Source organism: Dreissena polymorpha, chromosome 2 (genome assembly GCF_020536995.1).
Source record: "Dreissena polymorpha isolate Duluth1 chromosome 2, UMN_Dpol_1.0, whole genome shotgun sequence".
Classification (NCBI taxonomy): Eukaryota; Metazoa; Mollusca; class Bivalvia; order Myida; family Dreissenidae; genus Dreissena; species Dreissena polymorpha.
Window position 1 is genome coordinate 108,934,591 of NC_068356.1, and position 27,250 is coordinate 108,961,840.

The 27,250-nt window shown below is 34.8% G+C and overlaps 1 protein-coding gene across 1 annotated transcript in view; it reads left to right on the forward strand.

Annotated features, from left to right (window-relative positions):
- The window catches only part of LOC127868446 (GPI inositol-deacylase-like), a 69,539-nt gene that overhangs the window by 306 nt on the left and 41,983 nt on the right, over positions 1–27,250 (forward strand). The window contains exons 2-15 of the mRNA XM_052410232.1: positions 8,376–8,443; positions 11,558–11,578; positions 11,732–11,796; positions 12,252–12,529; positions 14,336–14,536; positions 16,055–16,087; positions 16,432–16,551; positions 18,477–18,638; positions 19,574–19,651; positions 19,999–20,051; positions 22,308–22,371; positions 22,747–22,827; positions 24,080–24,311; positions 25,817–25,886. Of these exons, the coding sequence (XP_052266192.1) occupies positions 8,376–8,443; positions 11,558–11,578; positions 11,732–11,796; positions 12,252–12,529; positions 14,336–14,536; positions 16,055–16,087; positions 16,432–16,551; positions 18,477–18,638; positions 19,574–19,651; positions 19,999–20,051; positions 22,308–22,371; positions 22,747–22,827; positions 24,080–24,311; positions 25,817–25,886 (1,526 nt within the window). The remainder of the gene's footprint in view (positions 1–8,375; positions 8,444–11,557; positions 11,579–11,731; positions 11,797–12,251; positions 12,530–14,335; positions 14,537–16,054; positions 16,088–16,431; positions 16,552–18,476; positions 18,639–19,573; positions 19,652–19,998; positions 20,052–22,307; positions 22,372–22,746; positions 22,828–24,079; positions 24,312–25,816; positions 25,887–27,250) is intronic.

Sequence of the window (27,250 nt, forward strand, 5' to 3'; positions counted from 1 at the left end):
CACTGGTTGCTTGGAGTTGCAATGTATAACAGCTCTTTCATATAAAACTCGCCGCCTGGAATCTAGATGGCACAGCAACTTGAATAGGTAATAGTAGCAACATAAACTATTTTCTGGCATAAATAAACACAAACAGATCATGAATATATAACTAATGTGCAAATGAAAACAACTTAAGTTATATGTTGTGGTCACATAATAATTATATTAATCCAAAGTTTTTAACACTTCAACAACAACTGTTCATGAAAATGTGTTATTTTTTGCAATGGACAATGCCAGTATTCCAAATTTCTAAAATACCTTCGGAATCCTAGTTCTTCTTGAATGCTTTGAGCTTTTATATTTACATACGTACAGCTCTGAGTTCTTCTTGTTAACCTATTTTTTAATGTAAAAAAATTATTCCTCATGTATGTTTATAAAATTTAGTTCAATCAACCTAATACATCGTAACAAACACAATACCTGTTATCATGGATATCAATTTGCAAGTGATTTGTGGAGAAATACTCAAAACAAAAACTTTATACATAAAAACTTTAGCAAACCAAAAGCCAAAGTTTTGAATTGACGATTTGATATATCTAACGGATGTTTCGGAGACAGTTGGTATATTACGATTGGTTGATTAGACACAAGATCTATCTCGCCAAGGAATCTGGGGATAGACAATTGCGTATTTTCGAATTCGGAATACTCGGCTTTGTCCATTGCAAAAACATACACATTTAAATGAACCGTTGACGTGTTTGAAACTTTGGATTAATATCAATATTATGTGAGCATACCATATCATGTAAGTTGTTTTAATTTGCGCATTATAGATATATTTACGATCTATTTGTGTTTATTTATGCCAGAAAATAGTTAATGTGGCTAATATTTCTGATTAAAGTACTGCCTGGATTCCGGGCGGCATCTTTACACGAATAAACATATTGCAACTCCCAGCGACCTGGAGGGTCAATAGCTGGGAGTTGGATTATTGTAACTATGTGAATCATTGTGTTTGTTACAATAAATTAGGTTGATTGAACATGATTTTATAGACAATCTTAGACATTTTTTAACATGAAAAAAGCCCTTTTCTGGAACAACTTTGAGCTCTACGTATGTACTCATAAAATCTCAAAGAATTCAAGAACAACAAAGATCAACCTTTGAGTCTACTTCAAACCAGTACAAAATATACTTTACACTAGTAATAAAAGTAGTTGCAATTCAGGGGTTTTTTTTTACTACGAAAGTGACGCCGATATTCAGCGTCTTCCCCTACCAGAATTTTTCCCCTAAAAATACCATTTCCCCTCCAAAAATATAATTTTTCACTAAAATATAATATTTTACCCTAAATAAAATGTTGTTTTTTTCTTTTGGGAAGTCGACACTTATCCAATTTGTACCATGTACAACGATCTCGCTCTCTCTCTCCCGACGAACACTCAAATCTGGGAATCCCAGTGATTCTATATATAGCTCTTAAATTACGTCATGGAAACTGGGCAAATAATCGTATTAATCATGTGACTATTTAACTGGATTCCGGTCTTGCGCGAGAAGGGTGTTTCGTCAATTAATTACCGGAAACCAGTCAAATTTTCATCCGGGTTATGTGAAAGCCAAGATATAAACGTTAAAAGAAAAAGTCTCACAATTGGCGTTCATACACGCACAAAATAAAACGTTTGGACTCGGAAAATATTTATTGCGTTGACGCATTTTTATACGCCCGTCTATGACGGGACGTATTATGGTATACCCCGCGTCCGTCTGTCCGTCTGTCCGTCCGTCCGTCTGTTAATGTCGTACGCTACGTCAAATATCCTTTGACAGATTTTCTTCAAATTTTAACACAATCTTAATATTGATAAACCCTGATCCCCTTTCGTTTTTGACGGAATTCTGAATTGTCGTTCCAGAGTTATGGGACTTTGTTCGTCAAAATTTCGTGATTTCATTGAATGTCCTACTGTAGCTCAAATATCCTTCGATGGATTTTTTTCAAATTTCAACACAATCTTAATATTGATAAACCCTGATCCCCTTTCGTTTTTGACGGAATTCTGAATTGTCGTTCCAGAGTTATGGGACTTTGTTCGTCAAAATTTCGTGATTTCATTGAATGTCCTACTGTAGCTCAAATATCTTTCGATGGATTTTTTTCAAATTTCAACACAATCTTAATATTGATAAACCCTGATCCCCTTTCGTTTTTGACGGAATTCTGAATTGTCGTTCCAGAGTTATGGGACTTTGTTCGTCAAAATTTCGTGATTTCATTGAATGTCCTACTGTAGCTCAAATATCCTTCGATGGATTTTTTTCAAATTTCAACACAATCTTAATATTGATAAACCCTGATCCTCTTTCGTTTTTGACGGAATTCTGAATTGTCGTTCCAGAGTTATGGGACTTTGTTCGTCAAAATTTCGTGATTTCATTGAATGTCCTACCGTAGCTCAAATATCCTTCGATGGATTTTTTTCAAATTTCAACACAATCTTAATATTGATAAACCCTGATCCCCTTTCGTTTTTGACGGAATTCTGAATTGTTGTTCCAGAGTTATGGGACTTTGTTGAATGTCAAGGAGACGGCGCTCCATGCTCATGTACTTATAAAATAAACCATGTATTCAAATACAAATAAACTGAAGTAAAAAAATGATTCAAAGGGTTATTTATTACCTTACTACTTCATTGGCGAACGACGGGCGTATCATGCGCTCATGGCGCAGCTCTTTTTTAAGAATGAATCATCAAAAACCGTTGAAACCCAGCAGGATTCGGAGGTACATGTAATCAACATCGATTAATACTGTCGGATTATTGTAAAAGTGAAAGTAGACAATCGGCAGCTGCCGCACCTTTCCCTTCCAATACTGTAGCAGATCTAGATCGTCAACCCATTCATCATGAAATTGAAATCATAATATTGACATCATTCCCCGGCCCCAGTTGAAAACATTTCCCATTATTAAATCTACACCTGCAACTTTATTAAGGACTTTGACTTTAATATCATACTTGTTCATGTGTTTAAGAACAAAAGGTCAGAGACATGCCTCTTTTTCTAAAAAAAAATCTGAAGTCTGTAGGTGAGTTATAGACATTGAAATGAACAGTTTTTATTTTTTCCCCAAATATTTCTCTTTCGCGCTCGATTTTCCCCTTTTACCCAGCGTCCAGCGTCTTCCCCTTTTTCTAAAAAAACCCCCTGCAATTATCCAACTCCCAGCTACTGACCCTCTGGCTCTGGAGTTGCAACTGATGGACGCTTTTTGCATGTAAACTCACTGCCTAGCTTCCAGGCAGCACTTTAACTGGTTATATTAGCCACATAAAATATTTTCTGGCATACATAAATACAGCGTTGTAGATAATTTTTGACCCATGGGGGTAAATACCCCCACTTTTCAAAGCATGGGGGTAAATGGTCAAATTTTGCCTGGCTTGAAGGGTAATTTGCTAAAAGTAAAACAAGAATAAAGCCGGGGTACAAACACGCTACTTTAATCAAATTAACACAATAAACCATCAACTAAGTGTATTCCTTCATAGTAGTATGTTTCTTTGAAAGTGTTTTATGATGTTTTAACTTGTATTGTTGGCAGATTTTACATTTAAGACAAACTTCATCCTTATTGTCCCCCACTTTGAGCCATGGAAAACTGTTTTGCCAACTTTCAACAGTTGTTTTATTAACGTTTTAGTGTGTCCTTTTTGATTTGAAAACGGAGGAAATTAAATCATTCAGTATTGGCAGTACATGTTATTACTGGATACAACTTTTGCCTTATAAAATAATCAAATTTTCCTTTGAGAAGTGATTTGTTTTGGCTTCGAAAACGCCATGCTGACCTCTTCATGTAATTTTATAAACACAAGCCCTTGACTGTCCGTTAAAAAAAATTCAATACAATGCATCTAGATGATACAGAGTAATTAAACCGACTGCCTAACTATTTGTACAATCCAGCGCACAAATTAGCTCTAATTTTTACGATAACCAGTCTCATATTTTGGCGAAAGACAATCGGCTGTTTATATTTTTGTTTACGTTGTACCACCCCAGGAAACCCAATGCCTGGTGAGCAGCGTAAGACCAATCGAGCAGCGCAGTGTATTTTCAAATGAACTTACATAGGGTAAGTAAATTGCAAAAATAAAAATATTTCAATGTCCAATTTGAAACAACTGTGAATTAACATTGATAACAAAGGTATTGGCCTACATGTAGAAAAAATCCTGACAAATTTTCTTAAAAAATGAGCGAAATGTGGCTCCTTGAAGTAGAAGATAGGGCGAAATGGGCCATTTTCAGGCATTTAGGGGAGAAAAACTGCTTTTATTTGCAAGCCATTACAATAATTACAGGATTTGTACAAATGTACACATGTCTGCCATAACCTCTCAGCAGGGTTTCTCCAGAAAACTATTTATTGTGGAGAAATTTGCATTTTTAATGACCATGTTGGGAAAACATGGATACCAAATGGAGAAGACCGGGCCACCTTATGTGAGCAGCGACTTTATAATTCTTTTTCGTGACAAAAAAATCTAATTTCCAGCCATTTTGTTGCAATATCTTTGCTTTGCAGAGACATATAGTAAGTGTATGTGGGCACATATGCATGCAAATGTACCTTTAATGCCTTATATATTATCAATAGTGCCTTTTCAACATGCTCCAGTTTTATTTCTTTTTACCAACACTATTTTGGAAAATATTAAGAAAGACTTGACTTCTTTGTCACATAAATTAATTGGTTAGGTACATAGAATGATGTTTTAAGTATATGTGGGGGTTGTATGTATAATATTCAATTGTGGCTTGATCTGAGACTTTTGGTACTAATTCGGCAAGCGTCATAATGAGAAAACTGATTTGAAATGACGTCGCGTAACTTGCGTTTAAATTTGTTTAGATTGCCTAATGTTTTCTGTAATTTGACTGTTAAGCGTATTTAAGTAATATAAAAATCGGTACAGACTGGCCATGGAAGGAATTGATTATTTCATCTAAGTCATCTGATTCACCATGCGAATCATCTTGTACATTCACTGAAGATTCATCTTCAGACGCCCTTTCTTCAGCTGTGATATTCATGTTCAGAACATTTAAATTTCTTTGTGTTAAATCTAGGGTATCATCTGATATATCCTTTGTTAAAGATTTCTGTTCAATATCTGATAACCAAATTAACCACTGCGGTCGTCTAACTCTAACTGTCTGTATTTTAATACTTCACTTGAATGCAAAATGTTGACATGTTCTAAAATACATTTATAGTCATCAGATCTTAAATTGCAATAGTAGCACAAAAAAGTTGATGATGTTTTAAAATCTTTTGAAGTTGTTTTATTACGTGTTTTATCGGTCAGACTTCTTTTATTCACTACTAGGTTATCATCACAAGCCAACACTGTATGCATTGATGGTTGAACGCCTTCTAGTGACTTTGTCCTGTACCCTAAAAAGCCTATAGTGCTATCTAGTTCAAGTTGCTTATATTTTATGTCCTGTTTCTGGTGGCGATGGTTGAGAGGTTTAATTATTGCTTCAAACACTTCAAACTTTTCCGCACAATAGAAGCAGATGAAGGCAAACATCATGACCTGTAAGAAAAGGAATAATAAATGAGTTTATTGCGACTGAGACAACTAGAGCTACCAGTGAATGTGTTTCATGCCCCCATCATAAGCCTTGATTGAAAATGTGATATTATAGTAAAGAGATTTCCACTTGATATAAATGTACACTGTATATGCCGGACAGAACTCATAAAGGTACAGCTTCAAATGAAGTTTGAAGGTTGCAATCCCTTTATTTTAGAGCCAATGTTAACGCGGATGCAGTGCCCTTGACCTGTGATCTAAAGCGTATGTTGTGCGCAAAATTCATTGATGCATCTACATATGAGGTTTGTAGAACCCAGGAAGCGACAATGTTATGTTTCTTTATCAGAGAACAATATAAAATTGACCTTCGACCACATGGCCAAATAATGTAGTGTGATCATGTAGAACTTATTGCGATCAGGTGTATCTACATAGGAAATCTGAAGATTGTAGATGGAAGCATTTTTCCTCTGGAGGCTAGCCAACGTTAAAGTTTTCTATAAGAGGTTGAAGGGACATCGACCTTTGACCTTGTGATCTGACACTGAATTTGACCTGTACAACTCATAGAGGTGCATCAACATATGAACTTTGAATGTTGTATGTGGAAGCACTTCCATTATACAGTCAATGATAAAGTTTTCTATAAGAGATCAAATTGACCTTTGACCTAGTGACCTCAAACAGGGCGTGACGTGTGAAAGGTGTGTCAAGGTGCATCCACACATGAAATGTGAAGGCTGTAGGTGGAATTTAATTCTGGAGCCTATGCTACAGTTTTCTATAAGAGATCACAGTGACCTTGATCTTTGACCTAGAGACCTAAAAGACAATGTAGTGTATATATACAGCTCATAAGGGTGCATCAACATATGAAGTTTGAAGGTTGTATGTTCAATTGTTCAAAAGTTATTTCATGAACATAAATCAGGACTGACAGACGGACAAACAATCGGGACGGACGTGACGTACTGGGACAGGGACGAACGGGACAAACGTATTCCTATATAGCCCCAAAACAGAGTTTGTGGGGGTATAATAATTTATTTTGGTGGGGGGGGGGGGGGGGCAACACTAGCATTGTGATACATTGTAATTTTAGCACAAACTGGCAAATGAGTTAGTAATTAAGATAAAACTATCAGCTTTACATATCTATTAAAAGTGGACATATTATAACCACATTATATATCAGACAAAGGATTCAAGGTTCTTAAATGATGTTAGATGAAATGCAAAGAATATCATAGAATGTATTATAAAGCATTAAAAGTACATTTGTATGCATATGTGCCCACGTACACTTACTATAGGGCTCTTCAAAGCAAAGAAATTGCAACAAAAAGGCTGGAAATTAGGTTTTTGTCACGAAAAAGAATTATAAAGTCGCTGCTCACATAAGGTGGCCCGGTCTTCTCCATATGGTATCCATGTTTTCCCAACATGGTCATTGAAAACGCAAATTTCTCCACAATAAATTGTTTTCTGGAGAAACCCTGCTGAGAGGTTATGGCAGACATGTGTAAGTTTGTATAAATCCTTTAATTATTGTAAGGGCTTGCAAATTACAGCAGTTTTTCTCCCCTGAATGCCTGAACATAGCCCATTTCGCCCGATCTTCTACTTCAAGGAGCCACATCTCGCTCATTTTTTAAGAAAATTTGTCAGGATTTTTTCTACATGTAGGCCAATACCTTTGTTATCAATGTTAATTCACAGTTGTTTCAAATCGGACTTTAAAATATTTTAATTTTTCCAATTTCTTACCCTATGTAAGTTCATTCGAAAATACACCGCGCTGCTCGATTGGTCTTACGCTGCTCACCAGGCATCGGGTTTCATGGGGTGTGTACGCAGAGAATTTACAGAATTTGCGTGAAGTCCAGATTGACCTGCTTAAATGTACGCACGGAAATTATAAATTGAGCATATTTTTATATTTCTTATGCGTATATTACGCTGATACGCAGCTTATCTAGAACGCTGTAAATACAAACATAAAATAACATTGTCCCATTTGCACAAATCAAAACAACCTACGTGATATGGCGTACAGAATTATATTATTCCAATTTGCAATCACATCAACTATTTCAGAAAATGTCTAAGTTTTGCAATAGAAAGTACCCAGACAATCGGAATTTGAAAATATGCAAATCTCTATAAATAAGCTTTTACATTTACCGCTATTTAAAGTTTACAAAATGTTAGTTTATTATATTCACAGTTCGACAGTTTATTGTATTGTGTTTACACCATGTACCAGTGTTAACACCATGTACCAGTGTTTACACCATGTACCAGTGTTTACACCATGTACCAGTGTTTACACCATGTACCAGTGTTTACACCATGTACCAGTGTTTACACCATGTACCAGTGTTTACACCATGTACCAGTGTTTACACCATGTACCAGCAAACCTACAGCAGCAATAACACTGGGTTAAGAATGTGTAGTAATTCAAATAAAGTTATACAATACAAACTTTCAACTGCCAGCATCACACGAGACGGTCAGACTCTCGGTTGAAAAATAAGCCAGCATCAATTTTTCTTTTCTTTGCTTTATATGTAAATTCAAAAGCAGGAAGAACTTTGAGTTGTATATATTTAATTAATCATAAAAGCTCATAGCACTCAAGAAGAACTAGTAATCAATGCTGAAGATTGGTCAGTAAATATTGACTTTTTTAATGTTGCCTCACTCACAATTCCATTAATTTTCTACTATAAATGTGACTTTTTTCAGAGAGTTCCAATGTCAAAGAAGATTATGGAGAAGTTTCCAAATTATGGACTGTATGTTTATGGAGAAGGGTAGGTGTATGAATTTATCATTTCAGAACTCTATTTGTGTTTTACACTGAATGGTGCTTGACTTTATTTTCAGAGCTTCAGACAAGTGTGGACTTTAAACAATACTTTAATTGAATTTGTATTGAAACAAGGGAGGTGGCAAGTTACTAAAACATTTACCAGTTAACCTATTCTTGTGAAAGTTTAGTTTACCAAAAATTCTCAGATAGTATATTTTAAAAATGTTTCATTTACATGTAAAATCATTAAATACCAAAGTAATATATGAATAGTAACACAATTGTTACATAAGTGGCTATATTACGTCTGTAATATCAAGGCATGATTATTAACACATTCAAATTAATGGATTTGCAAATGTTTGTTATATCTTTAATCAATTATTAATTGTACAAACATTTCGATAAAAAAAAAACTAATTAAAAAATGTATATTTTTTTTTTGAATGGATGCTTACTTGTTAATAGTCATGGCGTTGACTGGAGTTGTATTAAACTGTCATAAATAGCAACACTGTTTTCATTGCAATTACACAAGACAAGATAGATACCTCTAATTGGACTTCTTGTTGTGATGCTGGAATATTGTACTTAGGGATTATCAAGCTCATTGCAAGTAACACCAGGCCTATGTTTTCGCTATATTTAAACGATGTTCTTGATACCATTTTAAAAGTCCACGAATTAAAGATCTAAAAACTTTGCCGTTACGATTCCACAAAATTTCATGTCAAACAACAGTAATCTTAATATAATTCAATTTCTAAACACAAGTTTTAACGAGCGATCAGTCTTGTTAATTAGTTTACAAAGCATCAAAGAGACAAAAGTCACAATGGTTAGTTTTTATCGCAATTTAAGTAAACATGTCAATTATGTCTATGCTAATAGTTCCCTCTCCCCATAGTAAACATGTCAATTATGTCTATGCTAATAGTTCCCTCTCCCCAGTAAACATGTCAATTATGTCTATGCTAATAGTTCCCTCTCCCCAGTAAACATGTCAATTATGTCTATGCTAATAGTTCCCTCTCCCCAGTAAACATGTCAATTATGTCTATGCTAATAGTTCCCTCTCCCCAGTAAACATGTCAATTATGTCTATGCTAATAGTTCCCTCTCCCCATAGATCCCAAGTTAAATTTGTGAAAGTAAAACAAAACAATATGATCAATTTTCCAAACTAAATCCCTGTTTATAACAACAAAGTTACTGGTTTATTTCCTTCTTACTTTGTTTATTGTCATGTTATTGATTCCCGCCATCTGCATGTCAGGTTGTTTGAAGTACGAGACCGCTTTAATTAATTGGAAGTATGTCAATCTATAGAAATGAAATTTGCATTATTTATTTTATGAAAAATGCATTTTTTTAGTTTAAGGTTGACCTCTTCTAGACTGGTTAATCATTGGTTCAATAGGTTAACCAGTTGTATGTCTTACGTGTGTGATGAATATGAATACGGTAATAACTCTAAGTTTTCGGACACTTAAAATAATTAATTGTTTTCGTGTTCGAAAATTTAGATACGAAAAATATTCACAAATTTAAGGTGTTCGAAAATTTAGAGACAAAAATTAAATGTCCAAAAATTATAACTATATTAAAATAAAAGCTATAAATCAATGCGCAAGAGTGTTTCTACTTGAAAATAAAAACAACTTTACAACATTGCTTACACGTGCCTGAAATGATACAGATCAAAAGTAAAAACATTAATAATACTGCTTCCTTAATATGAAGATATCATTTAAAATGCTTTTGGGTGAAGCAATTGTATTCTACCGGTATATATGGTTATTTACCCAATTACGCAAATGTTATGGTCCATTGCCCTCAGGCATGCATCTCCCAGGTTTTATTACCTTAATCGGTTTTTAAAACCCCATGATCAAAGTGTCACAAGATAAGCGAATACAGTTCCGAAATCTGGTAAAATAGCGCTGTTAAATATACTGTCTGAAAATGTAGTGTCATTAATGATATAAAATGTGCATGTCCGAAAATTAAGTCACGAAAAATAATTACTTTGGCCAAAAAAGAGGGTGTCTGAAAACTTAGAGTAATTACGGTATGCATGTACATGTATTGTGAAGAACTTGATTTTTTAACAAGATTAATTAGATAGCTTCATCAAAGTTAAGGACTCACAGGCAGGGTTTTCAATCTTAACCACTGTAATTTTCTTTAGGGTTTTTAACCAGGTTTTTTTAACCAGGTTTTCCGTAGGAAAAAAATGGTTATTAGATTGGCGAATGCGGGCGGGCTGGCTGGCTGGCTGGCTGGCGGGCTGGCTGGCTGGCTGGCTGGCTGGCTGGCTGGCTGGCGGGCTGGCGGGCGGGCGGAACAAGCTTGTCCGGGCCATAACTACGTCGTTCATTGTCATATTTTAAAATCATTTGGCACATTTGTTCACCATCATTGGACGGTGTGTCGCGCGAAATAATTACGTCGATATCTCCAAGGTCAAGGTCACACTTTGAGTTCAAAGGTCAAAATTGGCAATAAATGAGCTTGTCTGGGCCATAACTATGTCATTCATTGTGAGATTTTACAATTATTTGGAACATTTGTTCACCATCATGGGACGGTGTGTCGCACGAAAGAATCACGTCAATATCTCCAATGTCAAGGTCACCACAACTTAAAATAGATTTATTTTGAAACAAACTTACAAAGGGGGTTAATTTTGTTTGTTCATTTCAAAAGTTCAGTTTGAGTTGTCTCCCTTAATCAGATTTTTTTTCACAATGAAAACCTGGTTTTGTGACAATTTTGTCCCTTGTTCTTTTTTTAAATGTTTTCATGAATGTTCTATTATCATGTGCATGTATGGAATCTAAACCGCTCTTGGCTCTAATGATGAACAAATGGTTGTGTGTCAGCTAGTAATTTTGATATTCACTGCTCCTAATTAAAATATGATGCAATAAACAGACCCACACATTATATACCTACACAAGTTTGGTCAGAAAAAATTAGCCTTGTGCATTCATAATATTTTATATGTACCTACAATTATTATAATGTAATTTAATTCAGTCACTTAATTCTGTTATGTTTTAATGCATGATGTCAAGATATTATCCATATTGTGGTTATTCTTATTTTTCAGGCAGTACGCTGTTACTTTACAGTAAGTCACATGCTATTTCTTTATTCTCAATATATAATTGAATATGTGTATTTTTGAAATTCTTTTCACTAGCAGTGTACAGTTTTCTCTCATTTTGGTTGAATTATGATCATTCCTGCAGGACCATCACACATTGTTATTGTTATCTTACAGGTCAATGCAAATGACAGGTGTTCCAGTGCTGTTTATTCCAGGAAATGCGGGAAGCTACAAACAAGGTGCTTATCATTAGTTGCTACCTTCTTGTATTTTTTTACCATTGTTTTACCTATTAAAATTCTTTGCTTTCCTATTTTTTTTACATTATAAGCTTTCGTTGATTCTTAAATTTCTGAAATAAACCCCTTACTCTTTGTCATTCTGATGCACGGCTATTTGAGCATGTAAATATTTTGTAAGAATCTGTGTGTTAAATTGTCTACATGCCACATCACCCTTAATACCTTAATACACAGTTTTAACAAAATATTTATACATGATTATTTCTGTTGTTCTTATTCTAGGTATTCCTTTTTCAATGCCCATATTTCTCATGTTAATGTTTATGAACTGTACTGTCCAGTTCCCAATCATTGTAGCATTATACCAGGCAGCATGCATAAAATATATGTCAACAATCTTAAGTTATTCCACTTATAATACTTTATTTACTCTTTTTTTTTTTGCTGCAAAGTACGATCTCTGGCGTCTGTGGCATTTCGCCGGGCAGTCGACAAGCGTAAGCTGTACCACTTCAACTTTTTCTCTGTTGATCTCAACGAGGAATATTCCGGATTGTATGGATCCTGCCTCCAGGATCAGACAGAGTTTGTGCATGAAGCCATCAAGAAGATATTTGGTCTGTACAAAAACGCAGAAATAAAACCGAAGACGATCATTCTTGTGGGTCATTCCATGGGTGGGCTGGTGGCTAGGGGATTGTTTACACTGCCAAACTTCAATGCTAATCAGGTAGTTTGACATTTTTCTATACATATGTAAGTTTTAGGTTATGCAATTTACTGGTACCTTAAAATGCCAGACTATTCATTATTGTTTGATATGGTTCCTTTTTAACCAGGTTTTCCGAAGGAAAAAACTGGTTATTAGATTGGCGAATGCGGGCGGGCTGGCTGGCTGGCGGGCTGGCTGGTGGGCTGGCGGGCGGGCGGAACAAGCTTGTCCGGGCCATAACTATGTCGTTCATTGTCAGATTTTAAAATCATTTGGCACATTTGTTCAACATCATTGGACGGTGTGTCGCGCGAAATAATTACGTCGATATCTCCAAGGTCAAGGTCACACTTTGAGTTCAAAGGTCAAAAATGGCCATAAATGAGCTTGTCCTGGCCATAACTATGTCATTCATTGTGAGATTTTAAAATCATTTGGCACATTTGTTCACCATCATGGGACGGTGTGTCGCACGAAAGAATCACGTCAATATCTCCAATGTCAAGGTCGCCATGACTAAAAATAGATTTTTTTAAAAAACAAACTTACAAAGGAGGTTAATTTTTTTTGTTCATTTCAAAAGTTCAGTTTGAGTTTTCTCCCTTTATCAGGTTTTTTTTCACAATGAAAACCTGGTTTTGTGACAATTTTGTCCCTTGTTACCTGATTACTTTTGGTAAAAGTAAGTGTTTTTTCATCAGTGATGTAATTTACTGACCACAAGGTCAATTTTGGAAATTTATCTATTGATGGCAATTGTTTCCAATTGATTTTAATCTTTAAATTGATCAAATGTTCAAAAATGCAAACAACAAATAAACTCAATCATTGATAGGAATACAATTTATTTATTATAAGTTACAATTTTTAAACCTGATAATTCAGAGCTCCAGATAAGGTTTTGTGAAATTCTTAAATTACTACCAGATTTTCAAAAAGAATTCTTAACTCTGAAATTTTATTCTTAACGTTATTACTAAGTTTTGGAAAATAATTCTTATTTTTTCTAAATGACCTAAAAATAAATAATAATGGTTATTTTCATGCAAAAAAATCAAAATAAACATACTAGCAACTTTATTTATACGAGTTCAACGGTGTCTTTTCAGTATTATACAATTTTATTTTTCCAATACCTTCATATGCCCAAACTGTGCTTAGATTGCATGCCTTAGATGATTTTTTACATATTTCACATTTAAAACGGTTCTCCCCTTCAATCTTTTCAACGATTAGCCACGCAACTTGTCCCTTCCACTCGTTCAATGTTTTTTTGTGTGTTTAAGTTTGGACCCGTCGTGTCGTGTTTTTGTTTAGCTTTTCCGACTGTGTCCGTAACTGAACATATAACATCGTATAAGATCTTTTCTATAATGTCTTTCTAAACATTTAACTTCGGCTCACTTTGCGTACAATATGTTAAAAGCGTGTTTTTTGGACGCTTTGCAGTTTTTTAGGACGCTCTCTGGGCGCCGCCATTGTTCTTTGACAGATAGAATGTATACGCCGGTTTTATTTGAAAAAATGCGCTTTGTTAAACAAACCTGATAACCATTCTATATAAGCACCACAAAGATCTGTAATACGTGAAAAAAACTCAATAAAAATCGATACGAACCGATGTAAAAATAATATTCGTAACTTGATTTTGTCATTCTTAATGGTACGACAAGATTTTAAAATAAATACGTAACGGACTTGAAAATAATTCGTAGTTACGAAAATACGACCCTTATCTGGAGCTCTGTAATTTCCATTGGTCACAGGAATAATCATGTAGAATGACAGATTCTTGTTGCTTATTACAATATTTTCGATATATAGGTGAATACCATCTACATGCAAGCCACGCCCAACCAGTCCCCTGTTGTAGTCACGGATGCAGATCTGGCCTCCTATCACCAGGCTGTGAACACGTACTGGCGGGCGCACGGCAACACTACGCTTGCTCATGTGACTCTTGTGTCTAGCGGTGGTGGGGAGTACGATGTACAGGTCCGAGGGGGATTGACACCACTTGACGGGGTAAGATGACATTTTTGCATGTTTTGAAACATCAAGGGCTTTTTTCTTGATTTGGGAAAAGGTTTTAGCCTTCCACAAATCAACAAAACTAAGAAAGGCGAAGAGATTTGTCCATGGCGAACATGAAATTTGAGTAAACTTACATCATATTAAAGAAATTCTCTTGGGGGGAAATCATAATCACTCTTAAGTTTTCAGACACTAAATTATTTTGATTTTAAGGTGATCTTGACAATACCTATTGCCATGACAGTGTTCACATTTCTGTGTGTAATGTGACTGAACAAAGAAAGCATGTGGTCCTGTTCCAGTATTAATAACTAAAAGATAATTTTGCAATGAATATAAAATCATTTAATATGTTTGACTTTGTTCTACCGATTTTGTATGCCCCCGGTAGGGTGGCATATAGCAGTTGAACTGTTCGTCAGTATGTCAGTCAGTCTGTCCGTCCGTCCGTAAACTTTAACTTTGGCCATTACTTTTTCAATATTGAAGATAGCAACTTGATATTTGGCATGCACGTGTATCTCATGGAGCTGAACATTTTGAGTGGTGAAAGATGAAGGTCAAGGTCATCCTTCAAGGTCAAATGTCAAATATATGGCCTCTGTCTGTCTGAAAACTTTAACATTGGCAATAACTTTTTCAATATTGAAGATAGCAACTTGATATTTGGCATGCATGTGTATCTCATGAAGCTGCACATTTTGAGTGGTGGAAGTTCAAGGGCAAGGTCATCCTTCAAGGTCAAAGGTAAAAAAAAATAAAATCAAAGTGGTGTTCTCATGAAGCTGCACATTTTGAGTGGTGGAAGTTCAAGGTCAAGGTCATCCTTCAAGGTTAAGGTCATCCTTCTATGTCAAAGGTCAATTTTAAAAAAATATTCAAAGCGGCGTTATCATAAAGCTTCACATTTTGAGTGGTGGAAGTTCAAGGTCAAGGTCATCCTTCAAGGTCAAGGTAATCCTTCAAGGTCAAAGGTATAAAAAAAAATTAAAGCGGCGCAATAGGGGGCATTGTGTTTCTGGCGAACACATCTCTTGTTTTTTCAAAAGTACTCCAAATATAAACTTTGTCCATCAAGCACATAGATAAGCATGTGATATACTGGAGAATGAAAGTTTAATGATTAAATTCAATTTAATCAAACTATGCTAATTATGATTTTGTCATTTACCCTTACACCTTCAATAAGCTGCGATACAACTGAAGTCAACTAAGAGTCTTCAAAAACTTATAGTAAATCATGAGGATGGGGCTTTCATACCTCATTGCTAAAGAAGGAAAACAAGGCCCTTACATAGATTAGTATGATTTGTCACATTGTCACTGTTAGAACCAGAATAAATAACAAATTTTATAGTAAAATAATATACTTAAGCTGTGTCGTTCTGAGAGATTTGATTGTTAAAGTCCTGTTGATCTGGCAGGTTGAAGTTTGATTGGTATTACTGCAACATTGTTTTAGACAAGAAAATAAAAACTAGTGAAAGTCTGTTCAAAACTGTACTTCAGATTACAGATGAAGAAAGAGGTATCAGCTCATCGGTAAGAAATGTTCTTCTATGTTTGCAAACTGTATGAATTCTCAAAGTTATTGTCCAATACTGGACTGACATTTTATTAACAGAGGAAATTTTAAGAAACAGTAAGAAGCTGTTATTCCAAAACCCTTTTTCTCCTTCCCTTAAAAAAAGTGGACATGCAGAGCTTTGCAGTTACAGGGTTATCACTGTAACAGAAGCTAAAATTGTTTCCATTTCTCTGAAACAATAAGAATTCAACAAAAAGTGTTTTTGTCAAAGTTTGCTGTGTTTCTATTGAAGCATTTGGATATTCTCATAGATATTCTCATAGTAATAAATAATTCCATTATCCTACTTTATTTTTAGACTACCCATATCCCAAAAGCCTGGGTGTCCACCGACCATCGCTGTATAGTTTGGTGCAAACAGGTTGTGTTGGCTTTCGTAAGGTCCATGTTTGATATCGTCAGAGAAGACACCCATGTGGTAAGGAACAGTGATGAGATGTGTTTGTCTTGATTAAGAAATTCACCTATAATAAAGTTGACTTTGACTATCAATGCCATAATGCAAAATTCTGAGAATGTGACATATGCTATTATTACTTAGCCTAGCTTTGACCTGACCCAGTGATATATGTGTTTGGTTTATACAATTGCCTAAAATTGGATATGTAATACAAAAATATGAATGGTATGAAAACATATTTAGTCAACAACGGACACTACACTATTAAAGTCAATGATGTTTTATTATAAAATTGTTTTATTGTCCATTAGACATATCCTGTAAATAACTAGTATAAAACAGTTACTGTACATGTAACATGTTAAACATTCCTCAATAAAATGTTTTATCAGATACTTCATTTAAATTGACTGTGTAATCAATTTCAAAATACTACTTAGTCACGCTATATGTTTACATCTATTTTAATTAAAACTTTTGTGAAAATCCAGTTTTATGTTCAAAGACTGTACTCATTTATGAGCTGTTTCAATAAAGAATGCTAGTCTCTTGTTGAATAAATATGTAAACAAGGTATTCCTGCTAGTCTTTAAAGATTGGAAGCATGTAATATCTGTTTATATTATTTAGCAAGATAAACTGAGTTGTATTCAACACTGCTTATACTATTCCTTGTGTTCAATGTATCATACAATATCCAGAGTTTTTGCCCTTTCATTTACACAGGTATTTTTTAAAATAAAACAACTAACTAACACTCAAGAAAAGTAGATGTTGATGTCACAATAACTAACAGGGTGGTAAATTTCAACTGGAAATACAGCTACATTTATTGCAACTGCACGTAGTTGAATTCATACATGCAGCTACAAAGATGAGGAAAAGGAATCAGATTTCCTGAACACCAGTAATTATTCGTAGGTGTAGGGCAACTCACTTAATTACATAATATATATATTGATGTCACATATCTAACAGGGTGTTACATTTTGACTGGAAATACAGCTTAGTTGATTATCGCATAACAGTAGTATTTATCAATGTAGCTACGAAGATGGGAACAAATAAATTTCCCCAATACCGGTTATCAGTGTTTTTTTTTCCACCATTTTGGAAATTAGGCTTGGGGCCCATTGGATTGGAAAACAATTCTTTGTTTTGACTAAAATTGGGAAATCAGTGTTGTTGTTTTTTGCTTTAAAAAAGAACACAATTGTTTTCAATATTATATGCAGCTGGATAGAGAAATGAACATAATGTTGAAATAATTTTATTTTTTATATTTTGGAAACCTTTAGTTGGCAATTTAAGGAAGTCATTTTGGCAAAAATATATACTTTTTAACCAGGTTTTCCGAAGGAAAAAACTGGTTATTAGATTGGCGAATGCGGGCGGGCTGGCTGGCTGGCTGGCGGGCGGGCGGAACAAGCTTGTCCGGGCCATAACTATGTCGTTCATTGTCAGATTTTAAAATCATTTGGCACATTTGTTCACCATCATTGGACGATGTGTCGCGCGAAATAATTACGTCGATATCTCCAAGGTCAAGGTCACACTTTGAGTTCAAAGGTCAAAAATGGCCATAAATGAGCTTGTCCTGGCCATAACTATGTCATTCATTGTGAGATTTTAAAATCATTTGGCACATTTGTTCACCATCATGGGACGGTGTGTCGCACGAAAAAAGAATCACGGCAATATCTCCAATGTCAAGGTCGCCACGACTAAAAATAGATTTTTTTTTAAAACAAACTTACAAAGGGGGTTAATTTTGTTTGTTCATTTCAAAAGTTCAGTTTGAGTTTTCTCCCTTTATCAGATTTTTTTTTCACAATGAAAACCTGGTTTTGTGACAATTTTGTCCCTTGTTTTCAATTGGGAATGGGTCTGAATTGTTGCCCCAAATTTGACGCCAAAATAAAATCGTTTGTAATTCACTGCAGGTGTCTGATGACATTGCCTACAGAATGCACGTGTTCCGTCACCACTTCGTTCAGAACCCGGGATCCATAGGTCATGTCACCCACTGGCCCGACACCCTCACACTCCAGCCCGGTCAGTGGTCAGAAGTCAATAGCAAGCTTCACAGATGGAGGAAAGATAAGGTCAGCGAATGACATCTTGGCTCCGGGGTTGAGTTGTATCGTTCTCTTTGGGAAAAGACATTTAATTTTCTTTGATAAAAATAAAAGTAGCTTAGGTATGTGCTGACAGAATAGTTAGTTAATATGTGAATTTTGCACATAAAATAAACAGTATGATAATTGAAAAATACAATGTATGTACAAAACAACAAACAATACAAGAGATGAGAGCACTGTTTAATAGCGGATGCTATGCAATAACTATGTCTTGTGGTAATTGTTTTTGTGTTTGCTTGTTTTTGAGCATACTAAATAATGTTCTGTTGGTGACCATGAAGAAAGTCAGTTGTATAGTATAGAAGGAGGTTTTTTTTCTTTCTTCAAATTGTTTTGCGTTAAATGATCTATAATAAAAATATATGATAGACATAACAGTTATTCTTTGTGTCATTATTAAACATGTTATTCATCCTGGTGTTACTGAATGTAAGAAACACATTTAAAGGCTGTGATTTTAGGAATGATTTAAAAAATGAGATATACTGAGATTTTAAATTAACATACGTAGCATCTGAGATCATTAAGAAAAATTGCAACTTAGGGAAATAATAGTTCTTATTGATATTATTTTTTGTCATCCAATGAAGACTTTGTGTACACCAAATTTTGTTGTCATTCCCAGCTATGTACAGAAGCTCTGTAGTTTAAAAAAAGGATCAATTTAAAAAATGATATCCTTCCAGACAGTTCTTATTTGTTGTGATGATAAATTTGAGCCGTGCTCAGATAAATTGGGGCCTAATGTATATGCGTAATTTTAATTTAACTACTGTCCCTGATTAGCCTATGCAGTCTGCACTGGTTATTGACAGGGACAACACTTTCCACATAGGCTAGGCTTTCTTTAAAAACACCATTAAAGCCAAAAGTGTTGTCATTTCGTTTTTTTGCTTCAGGTTGATGAGATGACATATCTGTCCATCCCCATTGGACTGTTTGACGATGTAGACCATGCAATGGTGCAGTCAAATATCGTAAGTCAAGTTCAATGTTGCAGGTGAAGTCGTAAGGGTACACTGGTTAGCGAATATTTTCTTGACAGTAACAGGCATTTCCAAAAGTGTCAGACTGTCAGACCTGAGTGATGTCTTAAAGACAGGTCCAATGGAAAATGCCATGTTGCAAGTCAAATGTTCTGGTAATTGAATTATTCAGGAGAAAAAGGTGATTTATTTCATAGAATTTAAACCTGAAAAGAAAAAGCGAGCTAAAATAAAATATGATTAGACAAATGACATTGTTTTTTGTTTACATTAATGATAACACCTATGAAAAACTAAATATATCTTTGGTACATTAATCCCTGTTTTTCCCTCCCCAGATGCACGATAGCTGGGTTTGTGTCTGTGAACGAAAGGAAGGGGAAGAGCATTGGTAAGTCAAGACTTGGACATAGGTCCCCTGCCTGATGTACATGGCAAGTAATTCTTTGGGGAGAACTTATATATACTATAGCTTGATTATTCATTAAAATGGCTTCTGCAATTTTGGTCATTGTGTGAGTCACAAATCAAGTTTCATAACTCAGATCTGCAATAGCAGAATTATGCCCCTTTTTGTACTGATACAATTGAATAAGGTAAACATGCAACTTTTTTATATGAATGTTTCTTCTTAAGGTATACAATTGAAACTTCACACATGTGATCAGGGTCATTGTTTGAGGTCAATGGACAAGTTTTGCAACTCACATCTGGAGAATTCAGCAGATTTTTGCCCCTTTTTTGCACAAAGGAACTTGGTTAAGCTAAAACTGCAACATTTCCATATCACTGTTTCTTATACAGGTATTCAATTTAAACTTCACACATGTGTTCAGGATAATTGTGTGAGGTTACTGGCCAAGTACCATAACTGTGGCATGCAATTTTCAGATAAATGTGCTTCTATTTTTGTGTTCAGGGACTTTGTTAACATTCTTCTATAGACCTCTACTGTTATCAGCTATTTAGCATGATTATGCCCCTTTTAAAAATCTGGTTAAAGCATGCATGCAAACAAAATTTAGGTTAATTTAGGTTAATGTTTGCATTCAACAACTACATATCTCTTTAAATACTAATGATATTCAAATGAAACTTCATACTTGTGCTTGGGGCAATTGTATGAGGTGACTTACCTGTCACCAAGTTCCATAAGTGTAACCTTCAATTTACCCACTGGTAAAATCAAGCAGACTAGCTCAGTTGTTAGTGAACTATAGTCCTATAGGATTTCCTGTTTTTAGCTAGGCTGTTTTCAGAGAAAACCCGAGGTATTGTCATAGCCAGCTCGTCGTCCGCCGTCCGCGTCGTGCTAAAACCTTTACATTTTGTTAAGGTTTGGAACATTGGCTCTTAAATCAAAGTGCTTCAACCTACAACTTTGAAACTTCACATGTAGCTGCACCTTGATGAGTTCTACATGCCACACCCATTTTTGGGTCACTAGGTCAAAGGTCAAGGTCACTGTGACTTCTAAAAAAAAATAAAAAATCTGACAAGCTTTCATTTATTAAAAACTGCACCCGCAGCCAAGGGTGGCACCCGTTATGCGGTGCTCTTGTTATTCTAGCCTTCCCACATGATTTGTGTGTGTATTGATTATGAAATTATTTCTACCACCTTTCATGGCTACCTGTAATTCAAGTAAGAAAACTGTGAGTAGGTTAACTAACTGCTGGAGTAGGTTAACTAACTGCTGCCACTATTAATATTTGAAAACATTGACTGTGAGTAGGTTAACTAACTGCTGCCACTATTAATATTTGAAAACATTGACTGTGAGTAGGTTAACTAACTGCTGCGACTATTAATATTTGAAAACATTGAAAACAAACAAACAATGAAGTCTTGGCATAGGTTTTTACTGGGTCATGTGTATCAAAACAAAGTCACAAGGTCAAATTAAAAAAACAAACATGTGAATACTATCTGTCATGTTTATTGCACAATTGTCATAAAACCTTGTTTAAACATTTTAGACATCTAGTTTTCAATGTGTGGTCAAACACTTGGGTACCTTTTCATTAAGCTTCTAACACAATTTTTTACTCGCACAATTCACATTGTCTTCTAATTGGGTAAAGGTATTGAAAAAAACATTCAATTTTGTGAAAATTTTCAGAATTTTATTATTTTATTACTAAATTAAAAGATAAAAGTAGCTTCGAAAAAAGAGAGCTCTGCCTCTAGTTTATTGGCATGTAAATGATATGATTTGCAAATTCCTGATATCATACATCTAGTGAGTGGTTCAGGGCACTCTTGTTTGAAAAATTGGTTACAAACAAAACAAAACATTTTTGTCTTTACATGTCTTTCAAGTTGAAATTCAAGTATTCAATTTGAAAATCAAGTGTTTGTTACTTGCATGCATTATGCCCAGCAATTCAGATTGATATGGCCTTTGGTTTGAGGTACATGAGGCAAATGATTATTGATGTTCTGGTGGCACTTTAGTCTATCAATTAGACCCTAGCTTTGGCAAAAATAATGAATTCACATCTCTTGATACAATTTGATAAATATTATGTGTATTTACAGATGCTTTTCAGGAAATGATTTGTAGTTTACATTCATAGACAAATGACACAAGCTCTAATAGACATGTCACTATTTTCATTAACTCATTGCTTGTTTTGCATTCCAGCACATCATGCCATGATATCTCGTTCACTGGAAATGTACTGCCACCTTTGTATTCCAATAAAAAGGTACTGCATTGTTAATTTATATTCAGAAAAACACGGACTTTTATTCCCACTATTTATTATAAGGAATTCAGTCTTAAATGAATATAATTACTGCTCTCTATCTTTTCTTATGTTGTTTCCACAATTACGAGAAATTAATATGTTTTGTGTTTTAAATCATAGCCAAACTCTGAAAACTACTGTTGAAAATATACAAATGCTTCACAAAACGTTTCTGTCAGGCAAATTATTCCTAGATTTGTATAAATATATAAATCCATTGTCATACAAATCTCTTTGTATGGTCCACTGCAGTAGAATATATCCGTTTGAATTATAAATAATATTATTTTCATAACAACATTATGTTCTTTGCCCGTTTCTCTCACCTTTAAGGTTGTCCACTTGGACCTGAATGCAGAGGACATGTTGCGAGTCACTCACATTGTGGTGATAGTGCCAGCAACAGAGAAACAGGTAATGCTGATAATTACTTACATGTAAAACAGGCCTGTCTTCTACCTCATCCATTTTAAGGTATGCTCCAATACTTGAAGTATAACAATAGCTAAACACCTCTATAATTTAATAGGAAATCAAGGTTGGTAATTTTGTTCATTTCTGTGCAATGTTTTCCATTTATTTTATTTTAGAAACATGTTAAATATAAATATGAGTTCTGTTATGGGAAAATGGGGCTTAATGAATGTGCATAAAGTTTTGTCCCAAATAAACTTGTGCAGTCGGCACATGCTAATCAAGGCCAACACTCTCCATCTAAACTGGATTTTTGCTAAGGAGAGACTAACTTTATAAGAATGATACCATACAGAGCATTAAGTTACATAGTTATACAGTCCAATTTGAGAACAGCGGTCAGGCAAGGGATAATGTAGTATAATAACACAAATTATTTCTATTGAATAATACAAATTAATATCTTGATAAATTGATTTAAATTCAACAATAGTATTGTTGTTTACTTGTGCATCTCGTTCATTCAGTAAATCAGACAGTTGGTATTACAATCATTGGAAGATATTTGTTTAATAATGGTCGTCATTTGTCATTGACGTTACATCCAAGAAAGTATTAATTACGCATCGCTCTTTTAAACTGAAAGTAGGACACTTTGGTTACATATGGTGTTAGATTCTCCGCTGGAAATTGAACAGGAGTTTAACATGTAAAATGTAAAAAAATCCACGTGCATAAATGTCTAAAGTTTGTTTCATAAATTTCAGGACGATGACTGTTTTACCACAGTTTACGATCACTAATTCTTTTATTGTCTGCTGATAACAATACTCTATAGCTTATTGTTATTGCTGAAACCTTAGAAATCTATTAATTGTTCACTTGCACATGCTATGGTGTTATAACTGTGCCTGCATTAGAGATTAGTCAAAAACTCAGATTGATTGGAGTGTTAAATGTTCGCACCTCGAAATGACCTGCATTGCTATACTCAGGTGAAAAAAAGGCTTTGGGAGCGAAATATACTGGCTATTTGCCATTAGGGACAGGTGACCGTTGTTCTCAGGTGTAATATAGAAGAATTTGTGTGAGGGATAACATAGACTGACTGGTTAGGCAGGTGCTGGTTGTTCTCAGGTTGCCACTAAGTCAGTTGAGACTCTATTGTTATTAAGTTAGTTTTAAGCCCATCATTTATAGCACCATCTTTCGTCCATTCATTAACCAGTCCACTTCTTTGATCTTTCATTAGGTGGAGATATTGTGGGACGTGTACAGGCGAGACAAGCGCCACCTCAGTAACACGGTACCCGGTCTCATGGAGACGATGTTCTCGTACCCAGAGAGCATCACCAAGGGCACTCTCATACTGGACCTGGGAACTGATGCAGCCTTCTACAGGCTCAAACTGTACAACATGAACAACGTTCTCAAGGTGTACACAGTGCAGCTGCATACAGCAAAATGCAGGGAGCCCAAACCGGGTGGGTTGTTATGCTACTTAAGGACTTCCTGTGAGGATTTTTATTCTCTCCCACCCCCCTAGCATCTACTGAAGCTGAGAGGCATATAGTAATTGGCCTGTCTGTTATTCAGTCTGTCCGTCCGTACGAGGTAAACCTAAGATGACACCTTGCATATAACATCAATACTGTTTGCTGCAAAGTTTGATACTTGCATAAATGGTAGCTTGCTGCTATGAACACTTAAGACATCCACATCTTGCGACCTCATTTTGACCGTGACATCGACCTTCTTTTTGACTTATTGAGAAGGTTGAAATTCTTGTTTAACCCAAATCAGGCGTATTGTGAAGCTTCTTTACTGCATAAAAATGTCTTTACTAGCATTAAAAATATCTCTGGAGACTATCAACACACCCACATCACCCTTACTTCCTTTTTATCTTCATATTGGCCTACTTTCAGACTCAGATTAATTCAGAAGGTCAAAATAATTGGTTTTCTCAAATTAATGTTTTTTTTTAACATTGACACTGCTTCCTCCAAAGTTTTATACTTACATGGATGATGTCTTGAAAACTTACCAAACACCTACATCACCTGTCGACGTTGACATCTGCCCACTTTGATCTTAGACCTATATAGAAGATGCAAACTCCAACTCTGTTAACCCAAAAGACACATTTGGTATAACATCCATACTGCTTGCCATATAGTTATGATACTTTATTGACGTTATTGATGTGAATGCTCTAAACTGAACCAAATCACCTGACCTGATTTTTACCTTGACATTTCCCTTCTTTTCACTAATTCAGAAGGTCAACATTCTTGGCAAATCAAAAGAGCTTTCATCCACCATAAAGCACACTCTCATTGATACAATGACCTCATTTTTTCCTTTTTATAGACCTAATTTTGGATGAAGATTTATTCATAAGGCCAATTAATTGATACTGGCAAGGCTTCAACGATAAGGGCATCAGAGTTCATTCAACGCAGCACCTTATATATGTTATAAAGATGGGGCATCAGAGTTCATTCAACACAGCACCTTATATATGTTATAAAGATGGGGCATCTGAGTTCATTCAACACAGCACCTTATATATGTTATAAAGATGGGGCATCAGAGTTCATTCAACACAGCACCTTATATATGTTATAAAGATACAATTTTATAATGTACACAATCTGAAATTTCAATTTACAACAATACTCAAGTTTGAGGGAAACATGTTAAAAAGTTATATATTCAGATTTTCTGCCTAAATCATTTTAACCTGACATATATTTCTGGCATTTAATCATGCCATTGATGAGAATCCGTCTGAATGTTAGTCAAAGTGAAGAATGATTTGTTTTGCTGTAGCTTACATTGTTTCAATGCTAAATAACAACCAGTTCAAAAGACTTATATGCTGAAAATTGGTCTAACTTTATAATCATTACACAAATAATATATTTGCGAGTGACTTCATTAGCTACAAACAATTATCATACTTTGGGAAATATGTCCTTGACAGATGACCATGCTGGAAGTGTTATAAGGTTACATATCCCATGGAACAACGAAGACTCCTACAGATTTGTTGGGTATGTGTTTCACATTGTTGTAATTTATTCAAATTATTCTAATATTTTACGATTCCCTTATTTCGAGCATAACCTAATTTTGATCACTTTGTTTACATTAAGAACGGGGCTCTTGTGATGACGTCACACTAATGTGCTAAGAGTATTATGTTTTACTAACATAACTGCCCTTGAAAATAAGTACAGACACGACTAAAATAAGGAAAAAAAACAAGTTAATTTCATTTCAAAATCTTCAACTTAAATCATCCAAATTTATGCATATTCCGCGCATTTTTTTCGGTACACATATTAAATTTGCACATAAATTGCAGACCACTGCATCAGGGTAAACACATTACTTTCATGTATTTGATTTATTTTAAAGGGGCCTTTTCACGTTTTGGTAAATTGACAAAATTGAAAAAAGTTGTTTCAGATTCGCAAATTTTTGTTTTAGTTATGATATTTGTGAGGAAACAGTAATACTGAACATTTACCATGCTTTAATAATAGCCATTATATGCATCTTTCGACGATTTAAAAACCTGAAAATTATAAAGCGTTGCAACGCGAAACAATTTAAAAATTTGAGAGTTCTGTTGTTGTCGTTATATTTTGTGAAACTAAATAGATTGCTTATATGAAGTATAAAATACGTTGGTTATACATACTTGGCAGGATGGTCGAGCGGTCTAATTGGTAGAGTTTTTACTCCAGGACTCCAGGGGTCAGTGGTTCGAGCCCTGCTGAGGTTTACTTTTTTTTCTATTTTTAAATGTTATTCTTGATTTTTTACTGGAGCTTTTTAGATCCAATGTTTACATTTATAAATAAACAACATTTAATGAAAAACTTCAAAACATGCAAAAATCTGTGAAAAGGCCCCTTTAAAGAAATTTTTTTTCACGATTCCCAGAAAATATACCATGGAACAATCTGTGCGCTCATATCGCGAAAATAGGTGACATGAGATACACGCACGTTCAGTCCGTACACCCGATTGGATGATAATTTTATCAAATCTTTTAATAGTAATATATATGCCGAAGTTTTATTTGAAAGAATTACGAACGTTGTTTTTTTGCAATTCTTGAGCACTTTTTCGTGTCAATTTTGCTCTAAAAAGATCAACCGATAACACAGAAACTTGTTAAATTGTAAATAGAACTTATACAAAAAGATAAATTTAATATTTCAGTTTCTATAAATGTGTTCAGTGAATCGAATTTTGACGTTTTGTTGACCTCATGCCTATTGCAATCTAATACCTTCGATTTATGGATGTGACATCTCGCGTCAAGGTAAACAACGCGCATAGTGAATGTAATTTGCATGTGTGTTTAGAACTATCTGCTTTGCGTGGTCAAACACGCTGTAAATGA